This window comes from Labrus bergylta, chromosome 21 (genome assembly GCF_963930695.1).
Source record: "Labrus bergylta chromosome 21, fLabBer1.1, whole genome shotgun sequence".
Classification (NCBI taxonomy): Eukaryota; Metazoa; Chordata; class Actinopteri; order Labriformes; family Labridae; genus Labrus; species Labrus bergylta.
In genome coordinates, this window is record NC_089215.1 from 19,537,560 (window position 1) to 19,558,950 (window position 21,391).

The 21,391-nt window shown below is 39.8% G+C and overlaps 2 protein-coding genes across 2 annotated transcripts; both read right to left on the reverse strand.

Annotated features, from left to right (window-relative positions):
- Positions 1-1,955: 1,955 nt before the first annotated feature.
- Positions 1,956-10,785, reverse strand: cbx7b (chromobox homolog 7b). Its single transcript, XM_020644775.3, has 6 exons — positions 10,494-10,785; positions 9,190-9,233; positions 8,558-8,623; positions 7,659-7,725; positions 7,033-7,402; positions 1,956-5,742 (listed from the first exon to the last, which is right to left on the reverse strand). The coding sequence occupies exons 1-6, from the start codon at positions 10,560-10,562 to the stop codon at positions 5,534-5,536; spliced, it is 825 nt and encodes a 274-aa protein (XP_020500431.1). The 5' UTR covers positions 10,563-10,785; the 3' UTR covers positions 1,956-5,533.
- A 749-nt stretch (positions 10,786-11,534) lies between these two features.
- Positions 11,535-19,737, reverse strand: josd1 (Josephin domain containing 1). The gene is made up of 5 exons (XM_065949865.1): positions 19,571-19,737; positions 18,094-19,056; positions 17,870-17,998; positions 15,160-15,354; positions 11,535-14,320 (listed from the first exon to the last, which is right to left on the reverse strand). Exons 2-5 carry the CDS (start codon positions 18,462-18,464, stop codon positions 14,221-14,223), a joined length of 795 nt encoding a protein of 264 aa, XP_065805937.1. The 5' UTR covers positions 18,465-19,056; positions 19,571-19,737; the 3' UTR covers positions 11,535-14,220.
- Positions 19,738-21,391: the final 1,654 nt, after the last annotated feature.

The following is a 21,391-nucleotide window of genomic DNA, read 5'->3' on the forward strand; positions in this document are numbered from 1 at the left end:
TTATTTTATAAGAAAAACAAGGAAAAACTGTCTTTTATATATAGATATATTATTTAATTTTATTTTTTGGAAATAAAACTTGAAGCTACAGGAATTATTAGATAAAAACATGTTTTGTTTTGTATTAAAGATGTTATGGTGATGCAAAAAGACACTGCAGACAGTCATTCAGTTTGCCCTGGGGAGGCCGTGGAGTATATTGTACCATCCTTTTTAAGAAATGTTTCATGTACATGAATATAGTTGTAAACATACTGAATCACTGTACAAACCGATGGCAACTGAACAAATAGTTTTGTTTTAATCATTTCTTCTCCGTAAAAGAGACTGGAAATAAGACTATTTAAATATTTGTTTAGTATTCAAATGGAATCTTTGACCACTTTTTCGTTCCTCTTGTTAACAATTTTGGTGCTTGCTGAGAGAAAGCAAAAATAACTGTTGCTCCATTTTCATTAGTTTTTTTTTTTTTTTTTTAAGTTATTTTGGTGGTCTGATTGTTTTTTTGCCAATAAATTAATTGTACAATAAAGTATGTTTGTACCATTGAAAAAATACTCTGTAGTTTTGTCTTTCTTTTTTTAACAGGTAATGATTATGAAAAAGGAACTCTCCGTATCTGGTGTTGCTCTGTTGGTGAACAGACACCCCATGGACAGAGGCTTTCACCCTCGTCGCCGTGGTTGATGCTGGATCAACTCTGAAACCCTATTTGATGCAGGTCATCTCCCATTCTCTAACCACACTCCTGTCTGTTTACAGCTGTCCTAGCCAAAGCTCAATAAAATAATCTTTTAAGAAAATCCATATCTACTTATTTTGAATATCGAGTAGTGTAAATATTTACTAACAGGAAACTGCTGTGTAGAAATGGAAATAGGGTTTAAGGTGAATGTCCCCTGGAGAGGAGACATTTTATTTTGAAATAACACCTCTGTACGCATCCCAAAAAGTTATAAGAATTCAAAGCAATGAGTATTAAAAAAAGGTTTACATTGAACACAAATCAGTTTACTGAAAGTGAGGTGAGGTGAGGTGAGGTGAAGATTCAATCTTAATTACTGTCAGTAACAGGACCCTCTCAAATGTTATCAAATGTTTATGAATGAATTGCCTTATTACATTAAAAGCAACACAATCACTGATAGTATTGAAGTAAGTATGACTCGTTTATTTTTTATTAATTTAAAACCCAGCACAACTTTATTAAGACAGTGTCATAACTCTAAAATGTTTGTCTTCTGCAGGAACTTCTTCATAGTTCTAGGAACTGTTGAAACTCTCCTTCATTTTTCATTCTGCACTGCAGGAATTATGAACTAATTCAGTTCCTGGAAACCTTTTAAGAGAAACCTTTTTAGCTCCTGCTTCAGAGTAGGTACCATGGCAGTGAATGTAGACAGAAAAAAAAGTTCTCAGGGAACTCTCCAGTGGATAGTTCCACTTCAAAAAGTCCCCGGCACTGTTTGGTCCCAAAACACCTTTACATTACACTTCATTGCCCTTGGAAAAATGTATTTGGTAAAGTGTGTTAATGGGCTTTTTCAGACTGCAGGAACTTCCTCATAGTTCTAGGAACTGTTGAAACCCCCCTCCTTTGTTATTCATTCTGCACCGCAGGAACTATGAACTATTTAAGTTCCTAGAACCCTTTAGAGGAACCTTTTTTGCTCCTGCTTCAGAGTAGGTACCATGGGGGGGGGGGGGGGGGGGGGGATTGTAGACAGAATCTTTTTTTCTCCATGATTTGTAGTTCTTAGGGAACTCCTTAGTGGAGAGTCTACCTTCAAAAAGTCCTCAGAACTGTTTGGTCCCAAAACACCTACATACACATTTCACCTACCTGCCTTTGGGAAAATTAGGTTCCACAAACAGTTTTTATTCAGACATTCCTTAAGGTCCTGATATCTGAACAAATTTGTTACACATCCCACTGCAGTTTGAAAAAGAATATGAACCATGAGAAACATTTATTGTAGTATTATCATAGAAATATTCTATCCACAATGAGACTTCATAGACAGGCGCAGGTTTACATCACAATAAAGTGCAAAGTTCTTCACTCAGTGGAGGACAGAATCAGCACAAGCTACCACATAGGCCACAGAGTCATATCAAGGTGCTTGATTTACTTACGTACATTTACATATGGCATCAGCTCAGAGGTTATCACAAACTGTATAAAACTATTCTGTCAATCATCAGCATGTACAGGTTCATTCAAAGAATAAATATACATTCATGTTAATGTAGAAAAATAATGACTTCAAAAATACGTTGCTCCCTCCTGTACCCTTAAACGTCCTCCCCTTAAAGTCTCCTCACATTTTGAGTCTTTGTAGCATTGGGCGAGGATCGTGCATTCATACAAAGTCCAAATCGTGTGTGTCTCTTTATGAGTGTGTGTTTGTGTGTTTGTGTGTGTAAAGGATAGAACAAGCCCTACAGACTTAACAACCACAAAAACTACTGCAACATCAGGCACTTCCATTCCCTGCGGCTTCATTGTCACACAGAGACAGTTTAGAGATCACAAGATGCTGACTCATTAACCATCAGTGCAGGATAAACATCCTTCTGACCAATGGGATGCCTCTGTAGGAGATTCCACAGATGTGACACATCACATCAGATCCTGAGCCAGCAGGGTCAAACATATTGACAGGGTTCAGATTTGGGTTTTTTCATTTCTTAGAATGTGGTCTTTTCCAGCATTTATCCCAGACCACAGTTAGATAAAGCCGTGGAGAAAGCTTTTACTCTTAATCCATGAGTTCCATATCATTTATTAATATTTATGGTAAATTAATTGAATATTACTTTATTGTCTAATGACTTGATTGATTGCCTGATCTGTTAAACAGTTTTATTTTGTTAACCACAAAATATATTATTCTTAAAGACAGTTCAATAACTCTAAGTATCATGGATGCATTTAGATTCTTTTCTACCTTTGACGCAGAGACGGTTACAATTCAGAGCTTGTTATTATCCAGAATATTTGATTTACTATATTGAGATTGATTTGAATGTTTGTCCTTTAAATCTTGAAAATAGTTCTTCTCTTTCAATTCTTTTACTTGTAACCGACTTTGAGGCGAGTTTGTTTGAGTTGTTAATTTCTGTTTCCGAGTTCAAGAGTAAAACTGAACTTTCAGACATCGGAGCAAACTCAGATCACATGATATAATCAGCCAATAAAAATGTGATATAAAATTGTTTGGTCAGCTGCCTTCTCCGTGGTCCAGAATGAACCTTCATCAGGACAACTAGATACAAAATCTTGAGTTTTAAATGTTGTTCCTTCTCAAGTCTTAGCAGACAATTCATCTTCACTCTACAAGTTCTGTGCACTAAGACGAGACTTCAGCTTCATATTAACCAAGGCAAAGACTACTATACTATACTACATCTTTCTTTTTAGCTCCATGTGGTTTACACCTTGGCATGAGTTGTGGTTTGACTCTGAAACAATAAATCTTTTAAATGCAATCCTTTGTATCGGACATGTGTGGGTTAAGTTTCCTACTGAGCATCTTCATGGGACTGCAGCATCAGGATAGCTGATATGTGTGACTTTGTTTATAGTAAGAAATCAACGTATTAGTTGTTTTAAAAATGTGATTTACCCTGCTGGACTAACTACACAAACGTTACTTAATACAGTGCTATTCCCTTCTACATTCTGTTACCAGGTCTCCTCTGGTTCAGTACGTCCTCATCACTTGTGTGTGTGGTTTGTTGTATATATTTGGAGATGGAGAGCCCGGTGGAGGCAGAAAACTACACTGTGTGTCTTTGCATTGATTATACTGCACTGTGAGAGAAAGGCAAGCAGGCAGATCAAATCTTCGCTCAGTGAGTTTTGAAACGCATACAAGACTTAGTCACACATACAGCCGTAACAGTCTATAAGTTCACAGGTTACAGGTACAGCACTGTGTGCTGGTATGGGACTGACGGCTACACACAACTCACTGTATTTGACTCTACTGTACAATGAGTCCAGTACTGAATGTTTGACCGAGTGTGGAAGAGAGACACAAACAATGGACCGGTTTACATGCACAGAGAGCTCCTCTTCTTCTTCACACAATCACTCAAGTTACTGGATGGAAGAATTCTGTAAGTATTATTTACCCTCATTAAAAGAAAGTTTACTGAAGAGCAGTTGTAGGTAGCTTTTTCATTTTGATTTTCGCCACTACATGTTTATGATGACAGGCGATTCTATTTTCTATTTACTAGGTTTGAGAGGATCTAAAAATTGGGGTGTCTTACTCTAATCTTTTTCACAGCTCCCATGCAGAGTTTTTGACCCCCATGGGGTCATTGATTATTGCTTTCATTATTGGACATCGTCATGAACTACTCTGCTGCTGGCTGCATCGTGTAACAATGATCCATAGGTGGCAGTCATACACAGACTGTTTAAAACATGGACGCACTTCTCAGTTACGTCACCTGTTGGTTTCTGAAGAGATGTTTTGAAGCCATATGATGGCAGTAGCCATACTGGAAAGTGGCTCCCTAAATTTCCATCGTACTCGAAACAGGCAAAGAGGTGGAGTAAAGGCGGGCCTTAAACCTCCCATTAAACAGCCAAGACACCCAGGTAGTAAAGTAAGCCACGCCCCCAATTATGCAAATGTATGCCTACATCTTAGCTTTTGCAAAATCAAATCACATGAGTTGTCACCAGCAGAGCAGTTTGTATGAATAAGGAATTCTGCTTTAAAATAGATTTTTTTAACATGAGCTGAATCGGTGTGTTTACAAGATTACAGAACTACAAGATCAGAACAACGTACAAAAAACAGGTTACTTTGCCTTTCCAGGGTTGATTTGGTGCCTGTTTTGACACATTGTTGATTCAGTGATGTAATTTGGAGTCCGTACATTGTGTTTTATTTTGAAATTGACAGGATGCTATATGCGTATCGTTGCTGGACTTCCTGTCTAGGTCGATCCGCTATGTTCCGCTCGACGCATGCTTGAAGCGGGCTCTGCGTATGATAAAATATGCGTATGGCACGCTGAGACGGGCAGCGGCACACACAGATTCCAACAGTAGCCCTCAGGTAGCATGGTCGTTTAGAATTGATTTTTACCTGAAATCCAGTTTTCTCGAGCAGCCGTATGCAGACCATATTTTTGTAGTTATTGCACTTCCATCACCTCGCCAACATCCTCTTTTTCACTGAGCTGAAAAAACGTTACATCTTTTCCAGATATTTTGGTTAAATCTTAGTTGATTTAGATTATTCAATCTTGTGAACGTTACCTAATTTTTTGTGTTAGTTTTTTCCCTACCTGTTTTTTTTTTTTTTCATGTTCTCATCCACTAATAGAATTCACAAACAGTTACAGATATCTAAAACTTTACCTGGCGTTCAGCTTGTATCCCGGTGACTCTGTGCATGTAAACACCACTGACCAGGCTGGAAGTAGCTGGTAAGAGGAAGAGCAGAGTGAGATCCCAACCCTGACCCTCAACAGCTCTTCCTCACCGCCCTACTCTCTTCCTCACATCTCAGACCTCCAGGCCCAAGTCTCTAAAGAAGCCTTTGGCCACTCTCGACTCTCGGAAAGTCACTGTGAGGGAGTTGAGGGTGACGTCAGTGACCGTCACCTCCCCAGCCCCGATGATTGGTCTCCAGATGTCGTCTCTGTCCGGCTTCTCTGATGCTGTGAGCTCGTCTGGTTCTATAGCCGAGCTCCAGCTGTCTGTCCTCTTCCTTCCTGAGTAAGTGAGAGTCAAAGACAGAAGCAGAAAGAGATAGAGTTGCACTCGGGTGTGATTCAATCAAACCTATCACATGTAGAATATTATTAGGTCAACCTCCCTGGATAAAATATTTCAGCTCTGATAGATGTAGAAGGCAGATGGGAAGACTTTGGCAGCAGGAACCGACAGTCCTGACTGCTCTGGAGCGGACGGGGAGGGACACAACTTTTCTATTCCGCACTTCATGTAATTTAGTGAAATAATCAATGTACCGTCAATGAGATGAGTCTAAAGACAAGCCTCTGCGCTTCAGGCAGAAAATAGAAAAAAATCTAGTTCATGAGGCGACGCCTGTGAGCTACTTGACATGCCTCATTGTCAGCAATCACCTGACAACACCTCCTTCCAATTAGCCGTCTATGTAAGCTGCAAAATCTCCGATCTCTCCCTCTACTGCACTCCTGCTCAGCTCCGACCACCACCCCAGCATCCACCTGTAGGCTCCCACTGAGGGGGGTTAAAATATCATCCCATCACTCCTCAAATTTCTGCAAATGTGTACAGTATATTATTTGTATATAACATGTGTTTTTATTTTATTCTTTGTATCTGTGTGCTGTTCTATCCTTTGGTGTTACCTGCTGTTGGAATCTGAATGTCCTGAGGGAACCTTCCCAAGGGATTAATAAAGTTCCTCTCTATCTATCTATCTATGGAATTCAAAACTGTGAGGAGTGACAAAATAAGAGCCTTGACGGCAAACAAAAACTATATTCTGCTGCAATTAATAATTTAAACGATAAAAAGGTGAGTTGTCTGACTGAAATATAATTTTAGTTTCAGGTTGAGTCAAACAGGAACATTCAAAGGAATAACACCAATGTCTGCTTTCATAGGGTCATGTAGTTTAAAAGGAGTTTTGTGATTTGTCTTCTATCAGCCAAACTTTTAATTCAGTGGTCACTCATTTAGGTTTTATAACTGCCGTAGAGTAAAAGTTTCAAGAATAAGTATGTAACATTATGTTGAGACTGAGTGACTTTTGCGTTGCAGTTGTAACGTTGTACAGTAAGGACTCTGCAGGAACTGTTTCTTCACATTTAAATTCTCACCACCACCACCACCACCTTGATCGCTGCATGGTTTTTATCTCTTATTAGGTCAGGATGGAGGAAGTTTCCTTGTTTTTGGTTAAAGTTAAGAAAGCTGTGTGTGGCCGCGCCTTCAAGAGAGTTACAAAGAGTCGAGTAATCTGGGTGGTGAAGGTGATGAGACTCAACTGGCTGACTGAGTGACACACTTACCATCTAAAATGCTTTTGCTCTTTCCTGTCGCCTCCTCTTTTTCCCCCTCCTCTTCCTCCACCTCCACCTCCATGTCATCTTCATCTTCTACATTGTCCACTTCCTCCTCCTCCTCCTCCTCCTCCTCTTCTTCTCCTTCTTCTGCCCAGTCCTCTTGTTTGGCAGGATCTGAGTCAAGGCACTTGAGTTGTGGTCTCCCATGTTTGCTTTTGAGATGTTCTAGTTGTGGTTGTGGGACTTTCCTGTAGACACCAAACGACGGATCCTCATCTTCGGGGACCAGAGAGCGTGTGAGGGAGAGACGAAGGCGAGGCGGCGGTGCCTCTTGAGTCTTGTGAGCGCTGCGGAGATCCATCGTGTAGACTGTACTCTGAATAAAAACCCCAGAGAGAACACTCGGACAACTGAAACTTGCAACTTCAATCAGACTGTGTATAAACATTTATAATGGTTATAATGGTGAGTGTTGGGATGATGCTGCTCTTAGGAGACTAAAGGCAAATCAACTAGTCTATAGAGGATAATTATCGGACAGAGGCCTGCGAGGGAAATGAAAGGGAATGAGGGATTTATAATTTAATGAAGGAGTTATGCAGACTGATCTGTATATTGATCTCAAACTTTACCTGCAGAAGGAGTCTTTTGGTTTTGGATCCTTTTCTCCTGTGGCCCAGAGCTCTGTCTCTCTGCTCTCTAAAATGCCAAGAAAACAGTCAGGCATACAACACAGCTCCTTTTCAAAAAAAAAAACTCCATCCAGGCCTTCAACATTTATACAGACGAAAAGGAGGGAAATGCCTTTAACTGAGAAAACTTTACCAGAAAAGTCAACAGCATAAAGAAAGAAAGAAAGAAAGTGAGAGCATGCCAATTCATTCAACTTCTATGGGAACTTTCTCATACTCAAACTGACTGCCATGCAACTCTTCGCCTTCGATCGGCTGCTCAGCCGCGTTTTCTGGACAAGAAAGTGGTCAAGTTTTGTTACGATTGTATCTGCTGCCTTATAAGACGCTGTCATGCACAGGAATTTAAAAACTGAATATAAGCAGGAGGTACACTTTTACAATCTCTTAATGTGTCAGCAGCACACATGATGAAGAACTTCATGAGAAGATTGATGTCGGCTGATACAGAATTTTAGTTTGGGCTGAACTGAAAAAGAAATGGAACAAAAGTGGAGCACAGCTTATGTAAAGGGGCGCCCTGGTTGAAGACTTTGAGCCATTGGCAATGGTCTGGATGATTATAATGTCTTACAACATCTCAAGTTAGATGTGGATTAAAGATTGAGTTGTGTTTTAGTATGTGTAGTTAAAATGCTACGACCCAGGACACATGCTAATGAAAGCTGGAGAGATGTCTTTAATCTGGATCTTGGTCTGAAGGGTCGTAATCTCTTTAAAAACAAATATAAGGTAAGAAGAAAACAGATTTATTCTGCACATTCCTGCTACACAATGTGTCCGTAGTGTCTGTGTGGCTTTTCATCAGTAAAAACATGACGTGTTCTGATGAGCCTTACTTTTCTTCATAGGCTTGAACCAGGCGCTGGTCCAGGATATGCTCCTCTGGTTCCCAGGTACTGTACCTGCAAGATGTAACAAAATAAGACAATGTACTTCACTTTTCTTTTTATTCCCTTCATTCGTGTGTTACTCATTTGGTCAAATCTTCTGCATTCGGTGATTTCGGACCAGTTCTGGGGACTTTTTGACGAGAAACTATCCACTAGGGAGTTCCCTGAGAACTACACACCATGGGGACTTTTTTCTGTCTGCATCACACTGCCATGTTTTTTTTTCCAAATGATTTTAAGGGCTTTTACCAACTGTTTTTTTTTTTTTTTGCTAATGTTTACCGTGGAATTTAAAAATGTCTGGATGGATGAATGGATTATTGTATTGGCTGCATCTTCTTAAAAAGTCACTTGTCAGCAAATATTAAAAAGTAGAGGTTGTTTCTGTTGCTGGTAGAGTAGATATCTTGATGTAAGCATAAGACAGTACAATAATTCAAAATAAAAGCCTAACCATTTTTATTTTTAAATGCAAAATAATGGAGTTTCAATGTGTTTCATGTGATCCAAAGTGTGATTAATTGCAATTAAAAAAACATAATTGTTTGCAGCCCCTTATATTAAGTTTACACACTTACTTTGGAGGCCATCCTTTCCACTTCAACAGATACTCCACATTCCCCTGTAGAGAAACATGGTTTAAGAATATATTAGCCAGGAACTTAATTTTATTAAGAACATACTTTACCTTTTCACAGTCTACATGATAACTTAATACAAGTTAGATGCATTATGGTCCCGTCTACATCAAACATAAAGGGGCAGTAAGTGCTGCAACACTGATTTGGCTTTGATTAAGGCTGCAGGACGATGCATCAATTGTTACACTGACACAGACATGGACCTTCATGAATTATACATGTATAGAATCATTTAAAGTATAACACAAGAAATCTATCTCTACAGGTGATGTTTACCTCCATATTTGTGTATACTTTATGTGCATGATTATTATTACCCATGATATTATTTGCTGTTAAATGGAAAATACGTTGCAGTATGTTTTCATGCTATCAGAAGATATTGAAGAATTTAAAAAAAAATAAAAGGTGCTGTATGTTTTTGCATATACCAGCCACTCAGTTAGTCATCCTCAGTGACATCATCCAATAACAACTTCCAAGCTCTCAAAAGTATTTCAGGGGGTGAAGTCACCACTATTCCCGACTTCACATTAGTCACCCACTTCCTCGTATAAAGACAGGGTTGTACTGTAGGGGGCATCTTAGCTCCTCAATGAACTGATTGTATAAGACCAAAAAATGGTAGTTTGAAGTTAGTATCCTAATCCTCCATAATTTGCACTGCTGATCACATAAATATTAGGATATAAAGCACTTTAATAGTGTGGATTAAAGATTAAAGGATTAAGGATTAAAGTTGCCTTGTGGAAAAAAAACAATAAGATAATAATATGCAGGCGATATCTTTGCTCATAACAATTATTGCTGAACAAAAGGTCCTTTTATCATTTCATTTATCATCATGGGTTTTACTAGTAAACTGGAGGTTTCAGGGGACCCATAATCTCTATGCGGTGCGCACATGTCAACACATTATGTAAACCTTAACTTAAACCTTATTCTAATAAGCATCAAAACAGACCCATAATGAGGGGAATTGCTCCCTTCCTCTGTATACAGGCAAACACCTGACATGTGTTATAACAGTAGTGCAGTGACAACACTCTCCACGTTACATTTAAAGGGACATCCTCTTCTGACCCCGCCCCCTTCACGCAGCATGCAATTTTAGCTGCTCGATTCTGCTCATGCTTTTTTATCAGCGTGCAAAGTAGCATCTCTCCTCCAAAATATGCGACTCCTCAAGAGCTGCAGCTAAACCAAATGACACGTTTTTATCAAAATATGTGAAAAATTACCTTTCTAACTCTTTTCTTGAGGACTGATTCCACAGCAAACACTTGCTCTCCAATCGCGGACAGCTCCATCTCTGTGTTGTTTAACTGTCAAAGTAATGTCTTTCTGCTGGTGACAGCGGGGCTCCTCTTCTGTCCTCTTCCTCCCGCTTCTCCCTCAGCTGTGTGGTTTTCCTGAAAAGTTAAGGGCCCCGTGTATCCAGAGCGTCTTTACGAGTGATGTATCTTCCCGAGCGTCCAGTGACTTTACAAAATCTGCGACACATCTGCACACCGCTTTGCGCGCTCCCGGCCCCGTAGTGCGCGCTCCCGCTAGCTGCCTCATCATCCTCATCCTTCAGCGCGCACGGATCATAGAAAACAGCTTTTATTATTGACACTTTATGTCTTTATTATGAACGGATGGATACACAAACACTGTGTGATTATGTACTCAGACCCCTTTGTAAAAATAGAAATACATTGTAAAAAATAAATACTCTTATAACTCAAAGTCCGTATTTTTCGCATTTATTACCAAAAGTTGTTATTCTACATAAAAGTTCCCAATTAACATATAATTTTTGCTTTACTAATGCAAAAAAAAAAAGATAATTTTATCATAGAAGTAAATTAAGGAGAGGCTAGTTTAGACTACTTTAGTAAATTATGTTTTTAGACTAGGCTACAGCAGGGGTCTGGACAACACAGGGTCCTCATATGAAGGGGTTAAAGACATTAGGCCTTAATGAGGTAGAGAAAACAAATATGCTTAACAATTTTGAATTCACTGATTTATTTTGGAATAAAGTAATCTGAACATTTCAGAACAGTGGACACAGAGGCTCAAAGAGAAATGTGTCTGTAGTTCTCACCTGCCAAAAACATTTAAAAATGATGAGCTTGTCTTTAATAAACTTTTCATATATCATAAAGTAGAGCCAGCAACGTGATTTCAAAAAGTAAATGGTCTGTGTCTGAATAAAGTAATATATTTCCATCTTAATGTGGTGGAGTTGTGTGTACTTAAAAGGTAAATATCCCATTAAATGAAGCCACACTGTATGCTGTACATAAAGTGCCATTACAAGCATTTTATTTGTATGCAAAAATAACAAAAACAAACAAAAGACAGTGACAAACAGGGTCCCTTTAGTAAGAAGGACTGAAAGATTGTCATGGCAAAAAAAAAAGAAATGTTCAGTAGAGTTGTGAGACAATAAACACGATGCGATTGGTTCCAGAAATCTCAGCAACAACCTCTCTGATGTTTTTTGCTGCAGGTTCACTAAGATATGACATTTAAGGACTACAGAGTAGGCAAGGGAGTGAAGAGTTTCATCCAAAATATGACATGCACCGTTGAAAAAAGTGATCTTTAGAAAATCATATGGTTTCAAACAGTTGTACATAATATAAAGCCCTTGGCCTCAACAGTGAAAATATTATATTTGATACGTTTCAGTTGCTTCTCCTTTATATTTAGGATAAATTGGTGCTTTGGAATAAATCTCCTGAAATGGCGACAAACAGCACAGACCCTCATATTTTTTTTCATAGCAACAAATATGCTTTTATGTAAACAAGTTAAGGCCAATATTGTCGTTACACGGACAATACATGTAGAGTATTAACAGTTTATGTTCAGCTGATAGATTTGAAAGCTACTTACAGTAAAATCTCTCTAAAGGCTCATTTCACAAAAAAACCCACCACAACTCACGTCTGACTGGACATGTCCTCACAACCAGCCTGTCAACTTTCACTTTTCTTTCTCTGCATTTTTTCTTCTTTTGACATCTTCCCTTTGTGCAGCCAATCTTGTAACTTCTCGTCAGACTGAAACCACACATTGGAGCCCCTGCTAACAGTAAATGACTTGTTGAAACAACTTGTGACATCCTCTCAGAGCCGGGGGAATGCAGGTTTGAGGAGAAGAAGTTTAAAAGAGGAGGAGCGGTGAATCCGCTGAGCTCCTGTGCTACAGAGGGCTGCTGTGGGGGAGACCCTGTGGACTAGTTTGACCCTGCGCTTAAGAAGAAAGGTTTTGTCCCTTATTCTGCATCCCGTCTGAGTGATGTCGTGTTAACACTGTGGTAAAATATTGAGTAATATTTGAAAAAAGAAAATATATTTCTTTACACCTATGAAGTGGTTGTATTTTTTCCTTTCTAAATTTAAATGATTAATGACAATTTCAAAGGTCACTTAATCGGCTGTTTGGAGGTTTTTGACTAAATAGCCCATTACCAGCAGCCGATTGTTTACCCAGGAAATGGTTAGTTTCCTTATGAACTGAACTGTTAATAATTTTTCTTTAAATATCTGGTTAGTGAAATGTCTGAAATGTAATTGTTTTTGGCAGAGCTCAAGTTTATGTATTTCAATCAGATGGTTTTTGTTGACTTACAGTCCAAAACAAAAAAACAGTTTACTTTAAATGATCAAATAATCAGACTTTTGAAGTTTGAAAACTGAATTATGATTAAAAAAATTGCTGCCAATTAATTTTCTGTCTGACAACTGAGTGATCTTCAACACGTCACGTTTAGACCTAAAAAGTTGGAACTTTGAGGTTTTCTGTCAAAAACTGAAGAATAAGCTCGTAAGCAGTCCTGAAGTTGTGATTGTTTTGTTGATTTTCATTTTCTACGGTCAAAGATGAAGAGTTAGACTTCATCTTTACATATCAATACCAAGTTTGGACAATTTTAGAAATATTTTGGCAGATTTTGATCATTTAAACTGTTCAATAATTTAAACAACCAGTGCTCTATTTGCCATAACCTGACCCTTATTATATTATGAGTCTGTATCATTTGGAGAATAGCCTCTGCCGCATGTTTTCTTTCATGACCAGCACTCTTCATTACTTAAAGCATCCATTTAGAAGTGAATCATTAAAAGGAATAGTGACTGAATGATGCTGTTATGTCTTCAGTATAAGGATGCAGAGTCAAACCTCCACTAGAGGGAGTGCTTGGCCTGGCTGTTGCATTGCTTTGTTGCATATAAAACTGTTGTGTGGGCACAGCCTCTGTACACAGTGTAGGCTCAGTCCCTGCCACAAGTGTTTGGGAAATGAAAAAAAAAAAAAAAAAGTTGGCAATGTGATTCATCGCTGATTTTGACATATCAAGGCAAGGAACGGCACATTTTGGTGAAGGTGAAGGATAGAAGGGCAGAGAGTGATTCACATCATGAAGCTAGAGACAGAAGCAAGAAGACACATCAGTGAAGATCAGGACTGAGGCAGGGAGGAGGATCACTGAGGGAGACAGGCAAACAAACAAACAAAGCATCGTTCAGAAAGCCTGCCCTGCACTCCCATGACTTTGGAAACTTGAACAGTAAAAAGAAAAAAAAAGAAAAAATGGATCCCAAGTGACATTAAAAAATAGTCAATATATATATATATATATATATATATATATATATATATATATATATAAAAAACACAAGAATAGCAGAAACAGAATAGTAACTCTTAGTAAGTCATAACTGTTGTGTGAGTAAAGGACTGTGATTCTTTGATTCTCCCTGGGAAGTGCTTGCTTCCTTAATTGCGTTGCATCTTATCAGAAAAGAGTCCAGCAATGGCTGTGTAAACAGAACCCAAAAAGAGGGGAAAAAAATACATCTGCTAGTGTGCATCCATGTGATTGGCTGTGCAAGACCCTACTCCCTCTCCTCTTCATTCTGCGATTGGCCCATTGGCCCTGTTGTAGCAGTGATCGGCTGGTTTAAACTGTTAGCCATCAGACCGCCATGTTTGGCGCGCCTCCACTTCCTCTGAGACGACTAACAGGAGTTCACAGTTTTTTCCTCGCAGCTGCTGGCGAAGAAACTTCCTAGAGCGTGGTCAAAAAAGGACAGACACAGATATGCAAGATGAAAAACTTATGTCAAATCATTAGAGCAGCTGCTGCCAGCAGACAGTTCACTTGGCAGACTTTAATTTGAGATTAGTAGTGATTCAGTTTCTTTAATTTGGGGTTATGTGTGGATCAGGAATACAAAGTTAGTACATAGTAACAGGTCTTTGCAAACTGGCACCCTGAGGAGTCTCTCTCCAGCCGGGCTACTGACACTGATATTAGCCAAAGACTCAGTCACAGGACGTTATACCAGCATGATGTTCTGAGGAAGCTGAAACAACTTCACATATTTTCAGCATGTGAGTGATAACAAAAAGGAGCTGGGCAGGCGTCTGTTTACATCACCCATTTCTACTTCCATCACAGTTAGTACTGTAGATCATTTCTTTTGAGATAAGACTCATGTTGGAAGATTCATAGCTTCCCATGCGTTTGTTGACGTATGGGAAAAGAGGCAAAAGAAGAGCTAAGTGTCACTGACAGATTGTGAGTCTACTGAACTCTGTAAAGATATATGCTGAGTTTTTTTGATAACATTTAGAGAGATAACAGATAGAAGACAGACTACTTTGTAGGGTGTTTGTTTTGCTGTAGTGATTACATTTTTTATTGACTGAACAAATTAATTGCTTCACTGCAAAGCAGACATTGTGAATTAATCGCAGAAGTTTTATGGCCTGCAGCCATAGCTGTAAAAAAAAAAAGTTTCTGGATGTTTCTCTATGGCACAATTAATCCAAAGTCTTACAACTTTCGGAGTTTCTGATAATGGCAGTCGACGTAAACGAACAAACATAAAGCATCATTCTCACCTGAGCTCGTCCGGGTTGCCGATGGGCTGAGGGCTGCGCAGCTTTGAATCCAGGTTGTAGTAGACTCCTCCCACCTCTCTGACTCCTATCCAGTGCTGCCGTTTGAGCGGCAGCCGGAGAGGCCCCCAGCGCAGGTTGGACGGCACGTTCAGGATGAAGCCCGTCACATTGGTGAGCTCGATGCTGCCGACATCCCTGGAGGAAGGAGCAAACTTTTACTTTTGATAAACTCACATTTTGTGGTCGAGCTTAGGAGATAAGAGATGAAATTCTACATTTTGAGATTAGTTTCTGAAAAAATAAAAATTACGGAAAACCCCCCCCAACTCATATTTCATATTAGAGTATTAAACGGTTTCAGTATAAAATTTGGTGTTTTTTTAAATTGGGTTTTGAATTGTCTGAATGTTTTTATGTTTATGCGGATTATCTGTTCCTTCCTTTATAAACATGCACTACTTTATCGTTATTGTGTGGAGAAATAAGTCACTGTCATGCTGAAAAAAGTTGCAAACCTAACTGACGTGTGCTTTATCATTAGCGGTGTCAATTCAATTTGTTAGCTGCACCCTTGCTTCTTCCTTTATTGAAGATCTTAACAGAGTTTCCGGCTAGAACATTATCAACCCTACTGTAAGGTAGCCTGACCAAATTTAATGCACTGCTATTTTCAACAGCAGATGCCATACACCCAGAGATGATAAATGTTTCTAACATGGTGAGAAACACACCTGGCTCATAGATTTGATACACAAATTAAATAAAAATAAGACTTCTGCTGCCTGGGCCAGGACACTCTTGAAAAAGAGATTTTTAATCTCAATGAGTTTCTTTCCTGGTTAAATAAAAATAAAGAAATACATAAAATGTGCTGAGTTAGGTGTTTTGGACTTCTTGTCTTAGGCCAACCAATAAAGTCGACCCCTGCTGGCCATTTGAAAGAACGCAGAATTCAGGCACTTCAGCAATCAGTTGACTTTTGAAACCAAGCAGCTGTTCTTATACAAAGTCTTAGACCTGGATGAATTTCCTTTTCCAGTAGAGATCTATTCTCACTGTAGATTAACACTGCATTGATGAGATGACAGTCACAGATAATCATTGAATTACTGATACAGTTTGGTTCTGATGTGTTTTGCTTTTAGGCTTGAATACAAGATAATTCAAATTAGAAGAATTTATTTTTATTTGCACCACACATTCTTCATCAGCCCTGTTTTCATCATGCTGCTCTTATTCCTCAGAAGTCATACAAGCTACACTCATAGTACCCACAGGCACCAAATGGACACCAATCAGTCTGATTCTAGCTGACAGCTAGCCGAGGCTTGATTGGTGAAATGGTGTGAATGCACACGGCCCATGTATCCATGGGTCCAGCTTATAGGACAAATGTTTGCATGCCGAGTGTGAATGCCCTGTGTAATGTAGATATTATATGTGTTTACTTTTCTTGTGATTCTAGCAGTATTTTGCTGTGTGTTTGTTTCACATGCTAATATTGCTTTGTTGACGAATTTTCAATCTTTGTGCAGCTCTACTTATAGGGTTTAAAACAAAACATAAACTACATTTACAAAAAGGAAAATTAACTGTAAAATAAAGAGTTTCCATAATAAGCATCCATTGATGATATCTTTGGGTGATTTTGCATTATTTGATAGGACAGAGAGCAGGGGATGACATGCAGCAAAGGGCAGAGGGCGGATTCAAACCCATGGCTGCTGCGATGAGGATTACGACCTCTGTACACGGGACGCACGCCATAACCGCCAGGCCATCTGGCATTCACAAGGTTTCTGGTTCAAAACCGATTCTGAAATCTTGGTTGTCAGAGTTTCCCATAAGTAGAGAGTAATTCAAAATATCCCCGGTCAAAGCTCAATCCCAAACAGAACCAAAACGGTCTTGTACTCATCCAGGAAACATCTCGTCCTTCCTAAAGACACAGCTTAATATTTGTACAGTAAGATTGAAGAGGTAGTCTGTAAACTGTGTATTTAGTTAGAAGCTTAATCACATCACTGTTAAACATTTACAATGCATACAATGCAAATGCATTCGGTTAAATCACCTCTGTGTTTCATCAATCAACTTAAGAGAGAAGCGTCGTTGTTTATGTAGCTACGATTTTGTTCCTGTTTTGGTCAAGACAGAGAAACAGGAATTTGGTTTTTGCGATAACACCAACGGTGGACTGATAGAGCACGTCTGTGGCTCCTGTTATTGACCTCAGTCACGTAAGACTTTAAAGGAGGGTAACAGGAAGATAAAACTGTCTCCCAGTCTTTGTGAACTGATGAAACTGCTGAGTAATCCAAGAGAGATCATTCAGAGGCCTGCTGATTAGCTGACTGAGGTGCAGAAGAGGACACAGTAGACCTCTTTACAACGTTTACCTCAAGTGACATTCTAAGATTTCACTGGATGCTTCTTAACTGCTGACACCACAGCAGGAAAAACAAGTGTTTTTTTTTTTTTTTCTGTCACCATGTGCATGCTGGGAAGATAAGAAGTTGCAAAAAACAAGAGAGGTGGGGGGGGGGGGGGTGAAGGCCTGGTCTCCCTGACCCTCATATTGATCATTTAGAGAAACAACAAGCGCAGCAGACTAAGATAAACTTCAGCTACAACACAAGCAGTTGAGATAAACAGGTTTGGAAGTCAATCTTAAACAAAACAACAAAGAGATATTTACAGCTCCACATACCTTCTTTTATCCCACCAAACCGCCTCAAACCCTTTGGTCTGCAGGGCGGCCATTATGACATTAACATCGTAGTTCCCATTTCCCAGCATGCTCTTCTTGTGAGGTGTCACCAGAGTGCTGGGAGAAAGCCTGCAACAAGAAGACAAGAGGGATAAACAGATTATACAAAACATTTCATGTATACAGGCCTAACAGTGATAAAGATGAATGAACCAGATACCCACCTCTGGTAGATCTCTTGCAAGGTGTCCCTACTGAAAGCTGTCCCGTCTTGGAAGACGTTATTGAGGGCGTGCAGAGCACACAGTTCCCTCCGCTGCTTCTCGTGGTATATGGCCGGAGGTGTCAGAGAAGGTTGAGGAGGCAGCGGAGAGGTGAGAGAGGACGAGGAAGATGAGAGATCCTGCTGCTGCTGAGAGTCTGTGGGATCCCTGCTCTTCCTCTCCTCCGCTCCCACCACTACCTCCCCTCCTCCTCCTCCTCCTCCACCCGCTCCTTTCTGCTTGCCGACCTTCCAGGGCATGCAGCCCAGCTCCTGCAGGCCGCCTCGCCCCTTCCCCTTCCACTCGCCAGCTGGATAGGGAGCGCTTCCCATCCCTGGATGTTCACCACAAGCACCGCCACAGCCGCCGCCACCTCCTCCAGCTCCACCACTACCTCCACAACTACTACCTTCCCGAATGCTACATCAGCAGCATCATGACAACCATTGCCATAGCAACCTCTCAGCCGCTTGGAGGAGAGGAGCTTGTGTGTGTGTCTGTGAATGGTCGAGGTGGGGGGGGGGGGGGGGGGGGGGGGCGGTGGGGGGTGGTGAGGTAAATGAGACCTGCGGCTTGTTTAAGACAGCAACACCTGCTCTCTCTAAAGGAACGATGTGATGAGAGGTCAACAGGAGAGAGACGGTACCAAACGGAACTGAAGATGGGATTGCCAGCAAACAAACGGTACTCCAGATGCTCCCGAATTAAAGACTACGCCTCCCACAACATCACAGTGGTGTCATCAAGCAAACTGCAGCTGCTCCCTGTGTGTTTCCACTTCCTCCATCTTTTGTAAGTTTCCGTGTGTTGACAGCTCTCTCCATCCATCCAGTCATCAAGCCTGCAGCTCTGCGCTTCTTTCCATCGCCAGGTTTTGACCAGGGATATTTGATGCTTTGCAGTAACGCTGCCACAAAAAAACACCTGAAATACAGAAATAAATCATTAAGATTTCAAAAAAATATTGACACAAGTTCCCACAAGATAGTGGAGCCCAAAATCTCATCTTAAAAAACTACACACTTAGTTAGTCAAAAAGCTTAAACAAACCCTTAAAGTGAAATAGTCTCTGTTGTTGATGCTGATAAGATATCTGAAATAACACTATAAGACGTTACTGTGGGTCTGCAGACCTCATAATAAGAAGGTAAACATTTGGACTGGATAGAGGAAGCAGGCTGCTCAGTTAGCTAGCAGAATATCACAACAGCGCCGCATAAAGAAATCAAGACACACAAACAGAACGGCTTTAAATCCATTAAAGAGGGACAATAGTCGCTGAAAATAGTTAATGTACAGATGCAATAAATCCAGGACAGAAACAGATATCTGTCGCTAAGTCTCCTGTGTGCTCTACGTGACTCCAGTTTACAGCAAACACAACTACAACGCTTCCTTTTACGTCTTATAACTTCATTTTCTCAAACTGAACACTCACCTGACGACTTCCTGCCCCGACGTGTCACAGCAGAACGAACATAACCCGGTAAATATACGACATTTACTCCGTCCTGCTTGTCCTTATGACTGTTCAGTCCTTTGTCTTTGCCACTTTTTCCCTGATATAGCTCTCTCTCTCTCTCTCTCTCTGTCTCTCTCTCTCTCTCTCTCTCTCTCTCTCTCTGTCTCCCTCTCTCTCTCTCTCTCTGTCTCCCTCTCTCTCTCTCTCTCTCTCTCTCTCTCTCTCTCCGTCCGTGCAGACGCGGACATGCGCAGTAGCGTTTCCCTGGCTCCATATTGCTGTCACAGCCTGCGTCAGTAGACAGTTGGAGCAGTTCCTCCCCTGAGACACTTTTTTCTTAACTAATGAAATAAAACATAAAAACATGACTTTGAGGCTCTGGGGTTTTTATTATGTATAAAAAGATACCACCACCACATTTCTTTCACTTCTGGGTTTTGAATGTGTTACGTGGCCATAACCATTCATTTTTGATTGGCGATAAGATTAAGATTAACTTTATTGATCCCGCAAGGGGAAATTCTGTTTTTACACTCTGTAAGTCATGAACACACACATAAGATGAAATATACACACATGCACAGACAGGATCCTATGGACATGCACTATAGGTCTATTTTAGGCTTTTTATTGTTTATATTTTTATACAATATACATGATTAGGAGACATTATGAGCCAGCAGATAATTATCACTCTACCTAGCAGTTTTGTTTAGACGGAGGACTATGAAACTGTTAAGCCACTCATAGCTCATTGTTTTGATTTTTGGCCTCAAGCTTTATTGTTTTGATTCATTTATAACTTCCATCATTTGGTAAGCATGGAAGACAAAGTAACAACTAGCATGTGAGGATCTAGTAGCTGATGAGGCAGATATTTTCTCATTTGCGTGCAATAAAACAGAGCACAAGTGAGACTGATAGGTCTCATAAAGGCTACATCAGATGGCTACGGAGCCCCTGAAGTCCCAAAAAGTAAAAAACATAAAAATAAAAATAAAATAATATGAAAACGCAGAAGTTAATTTTTGGGAATTCAGGGGTTCCGTAGATGGAAAACGACTCAGTTGGAAAAAACAAATCATAAATTGATAATACTTTTTAAAATCCACAGCAGGATGAACTGCATATAAGACATTAGGCTGAGATGTCAAAGGAGAAACACTAGATTTTTTACCAGTAGGAAAACATTTCAGCCAATATTTTTCATTCAGCAGATACAAAGACACTTTTTAATCACTTTGAGGCAGTGGTTGGGGTGTCTTGTGTGCTGAGTAACAACCTTTCCGTCAGATAAATACAAACTCAAGAAACAGTCCATCTTCAGTTAATTTACTAAGGTGTTTTTTTCTTGGGGAGAATCGAGAATGTTTAGACAAACAAAAAAATGATAAGTTCATCTCTTGCTGTAAGAGGTCTAGCTGAGATTATCTTCATCCTTGGGTTTATGACCGATATCACAGAAGTGCTGATATTCAACATTCCTCTTGTGATGTATTGCTTTAGTAACCAATTGCATGGTGTAAACATGAAGACTTTGTATAGTTTAAAATAAAACACAAGCTATGCATTTTCCTAAAGCAGGTAAAGAGAGGAGTAGTTTTCATTCCTCTGCAGGGGGAAAAAAACTTAAATTTACTGATAAATATAAATATCTTGGGACTCAGCAAGTAGAAGGGGGGTTAGGGGGTGCTATAGCCAAAACTTTTAAACCATGTGTCAGGAATACAGGGTTACAAAAGAGCTAAAGTAAGTAGAAAATATAGTTCATTTTAATTTATACTGTCCCCTTTATCG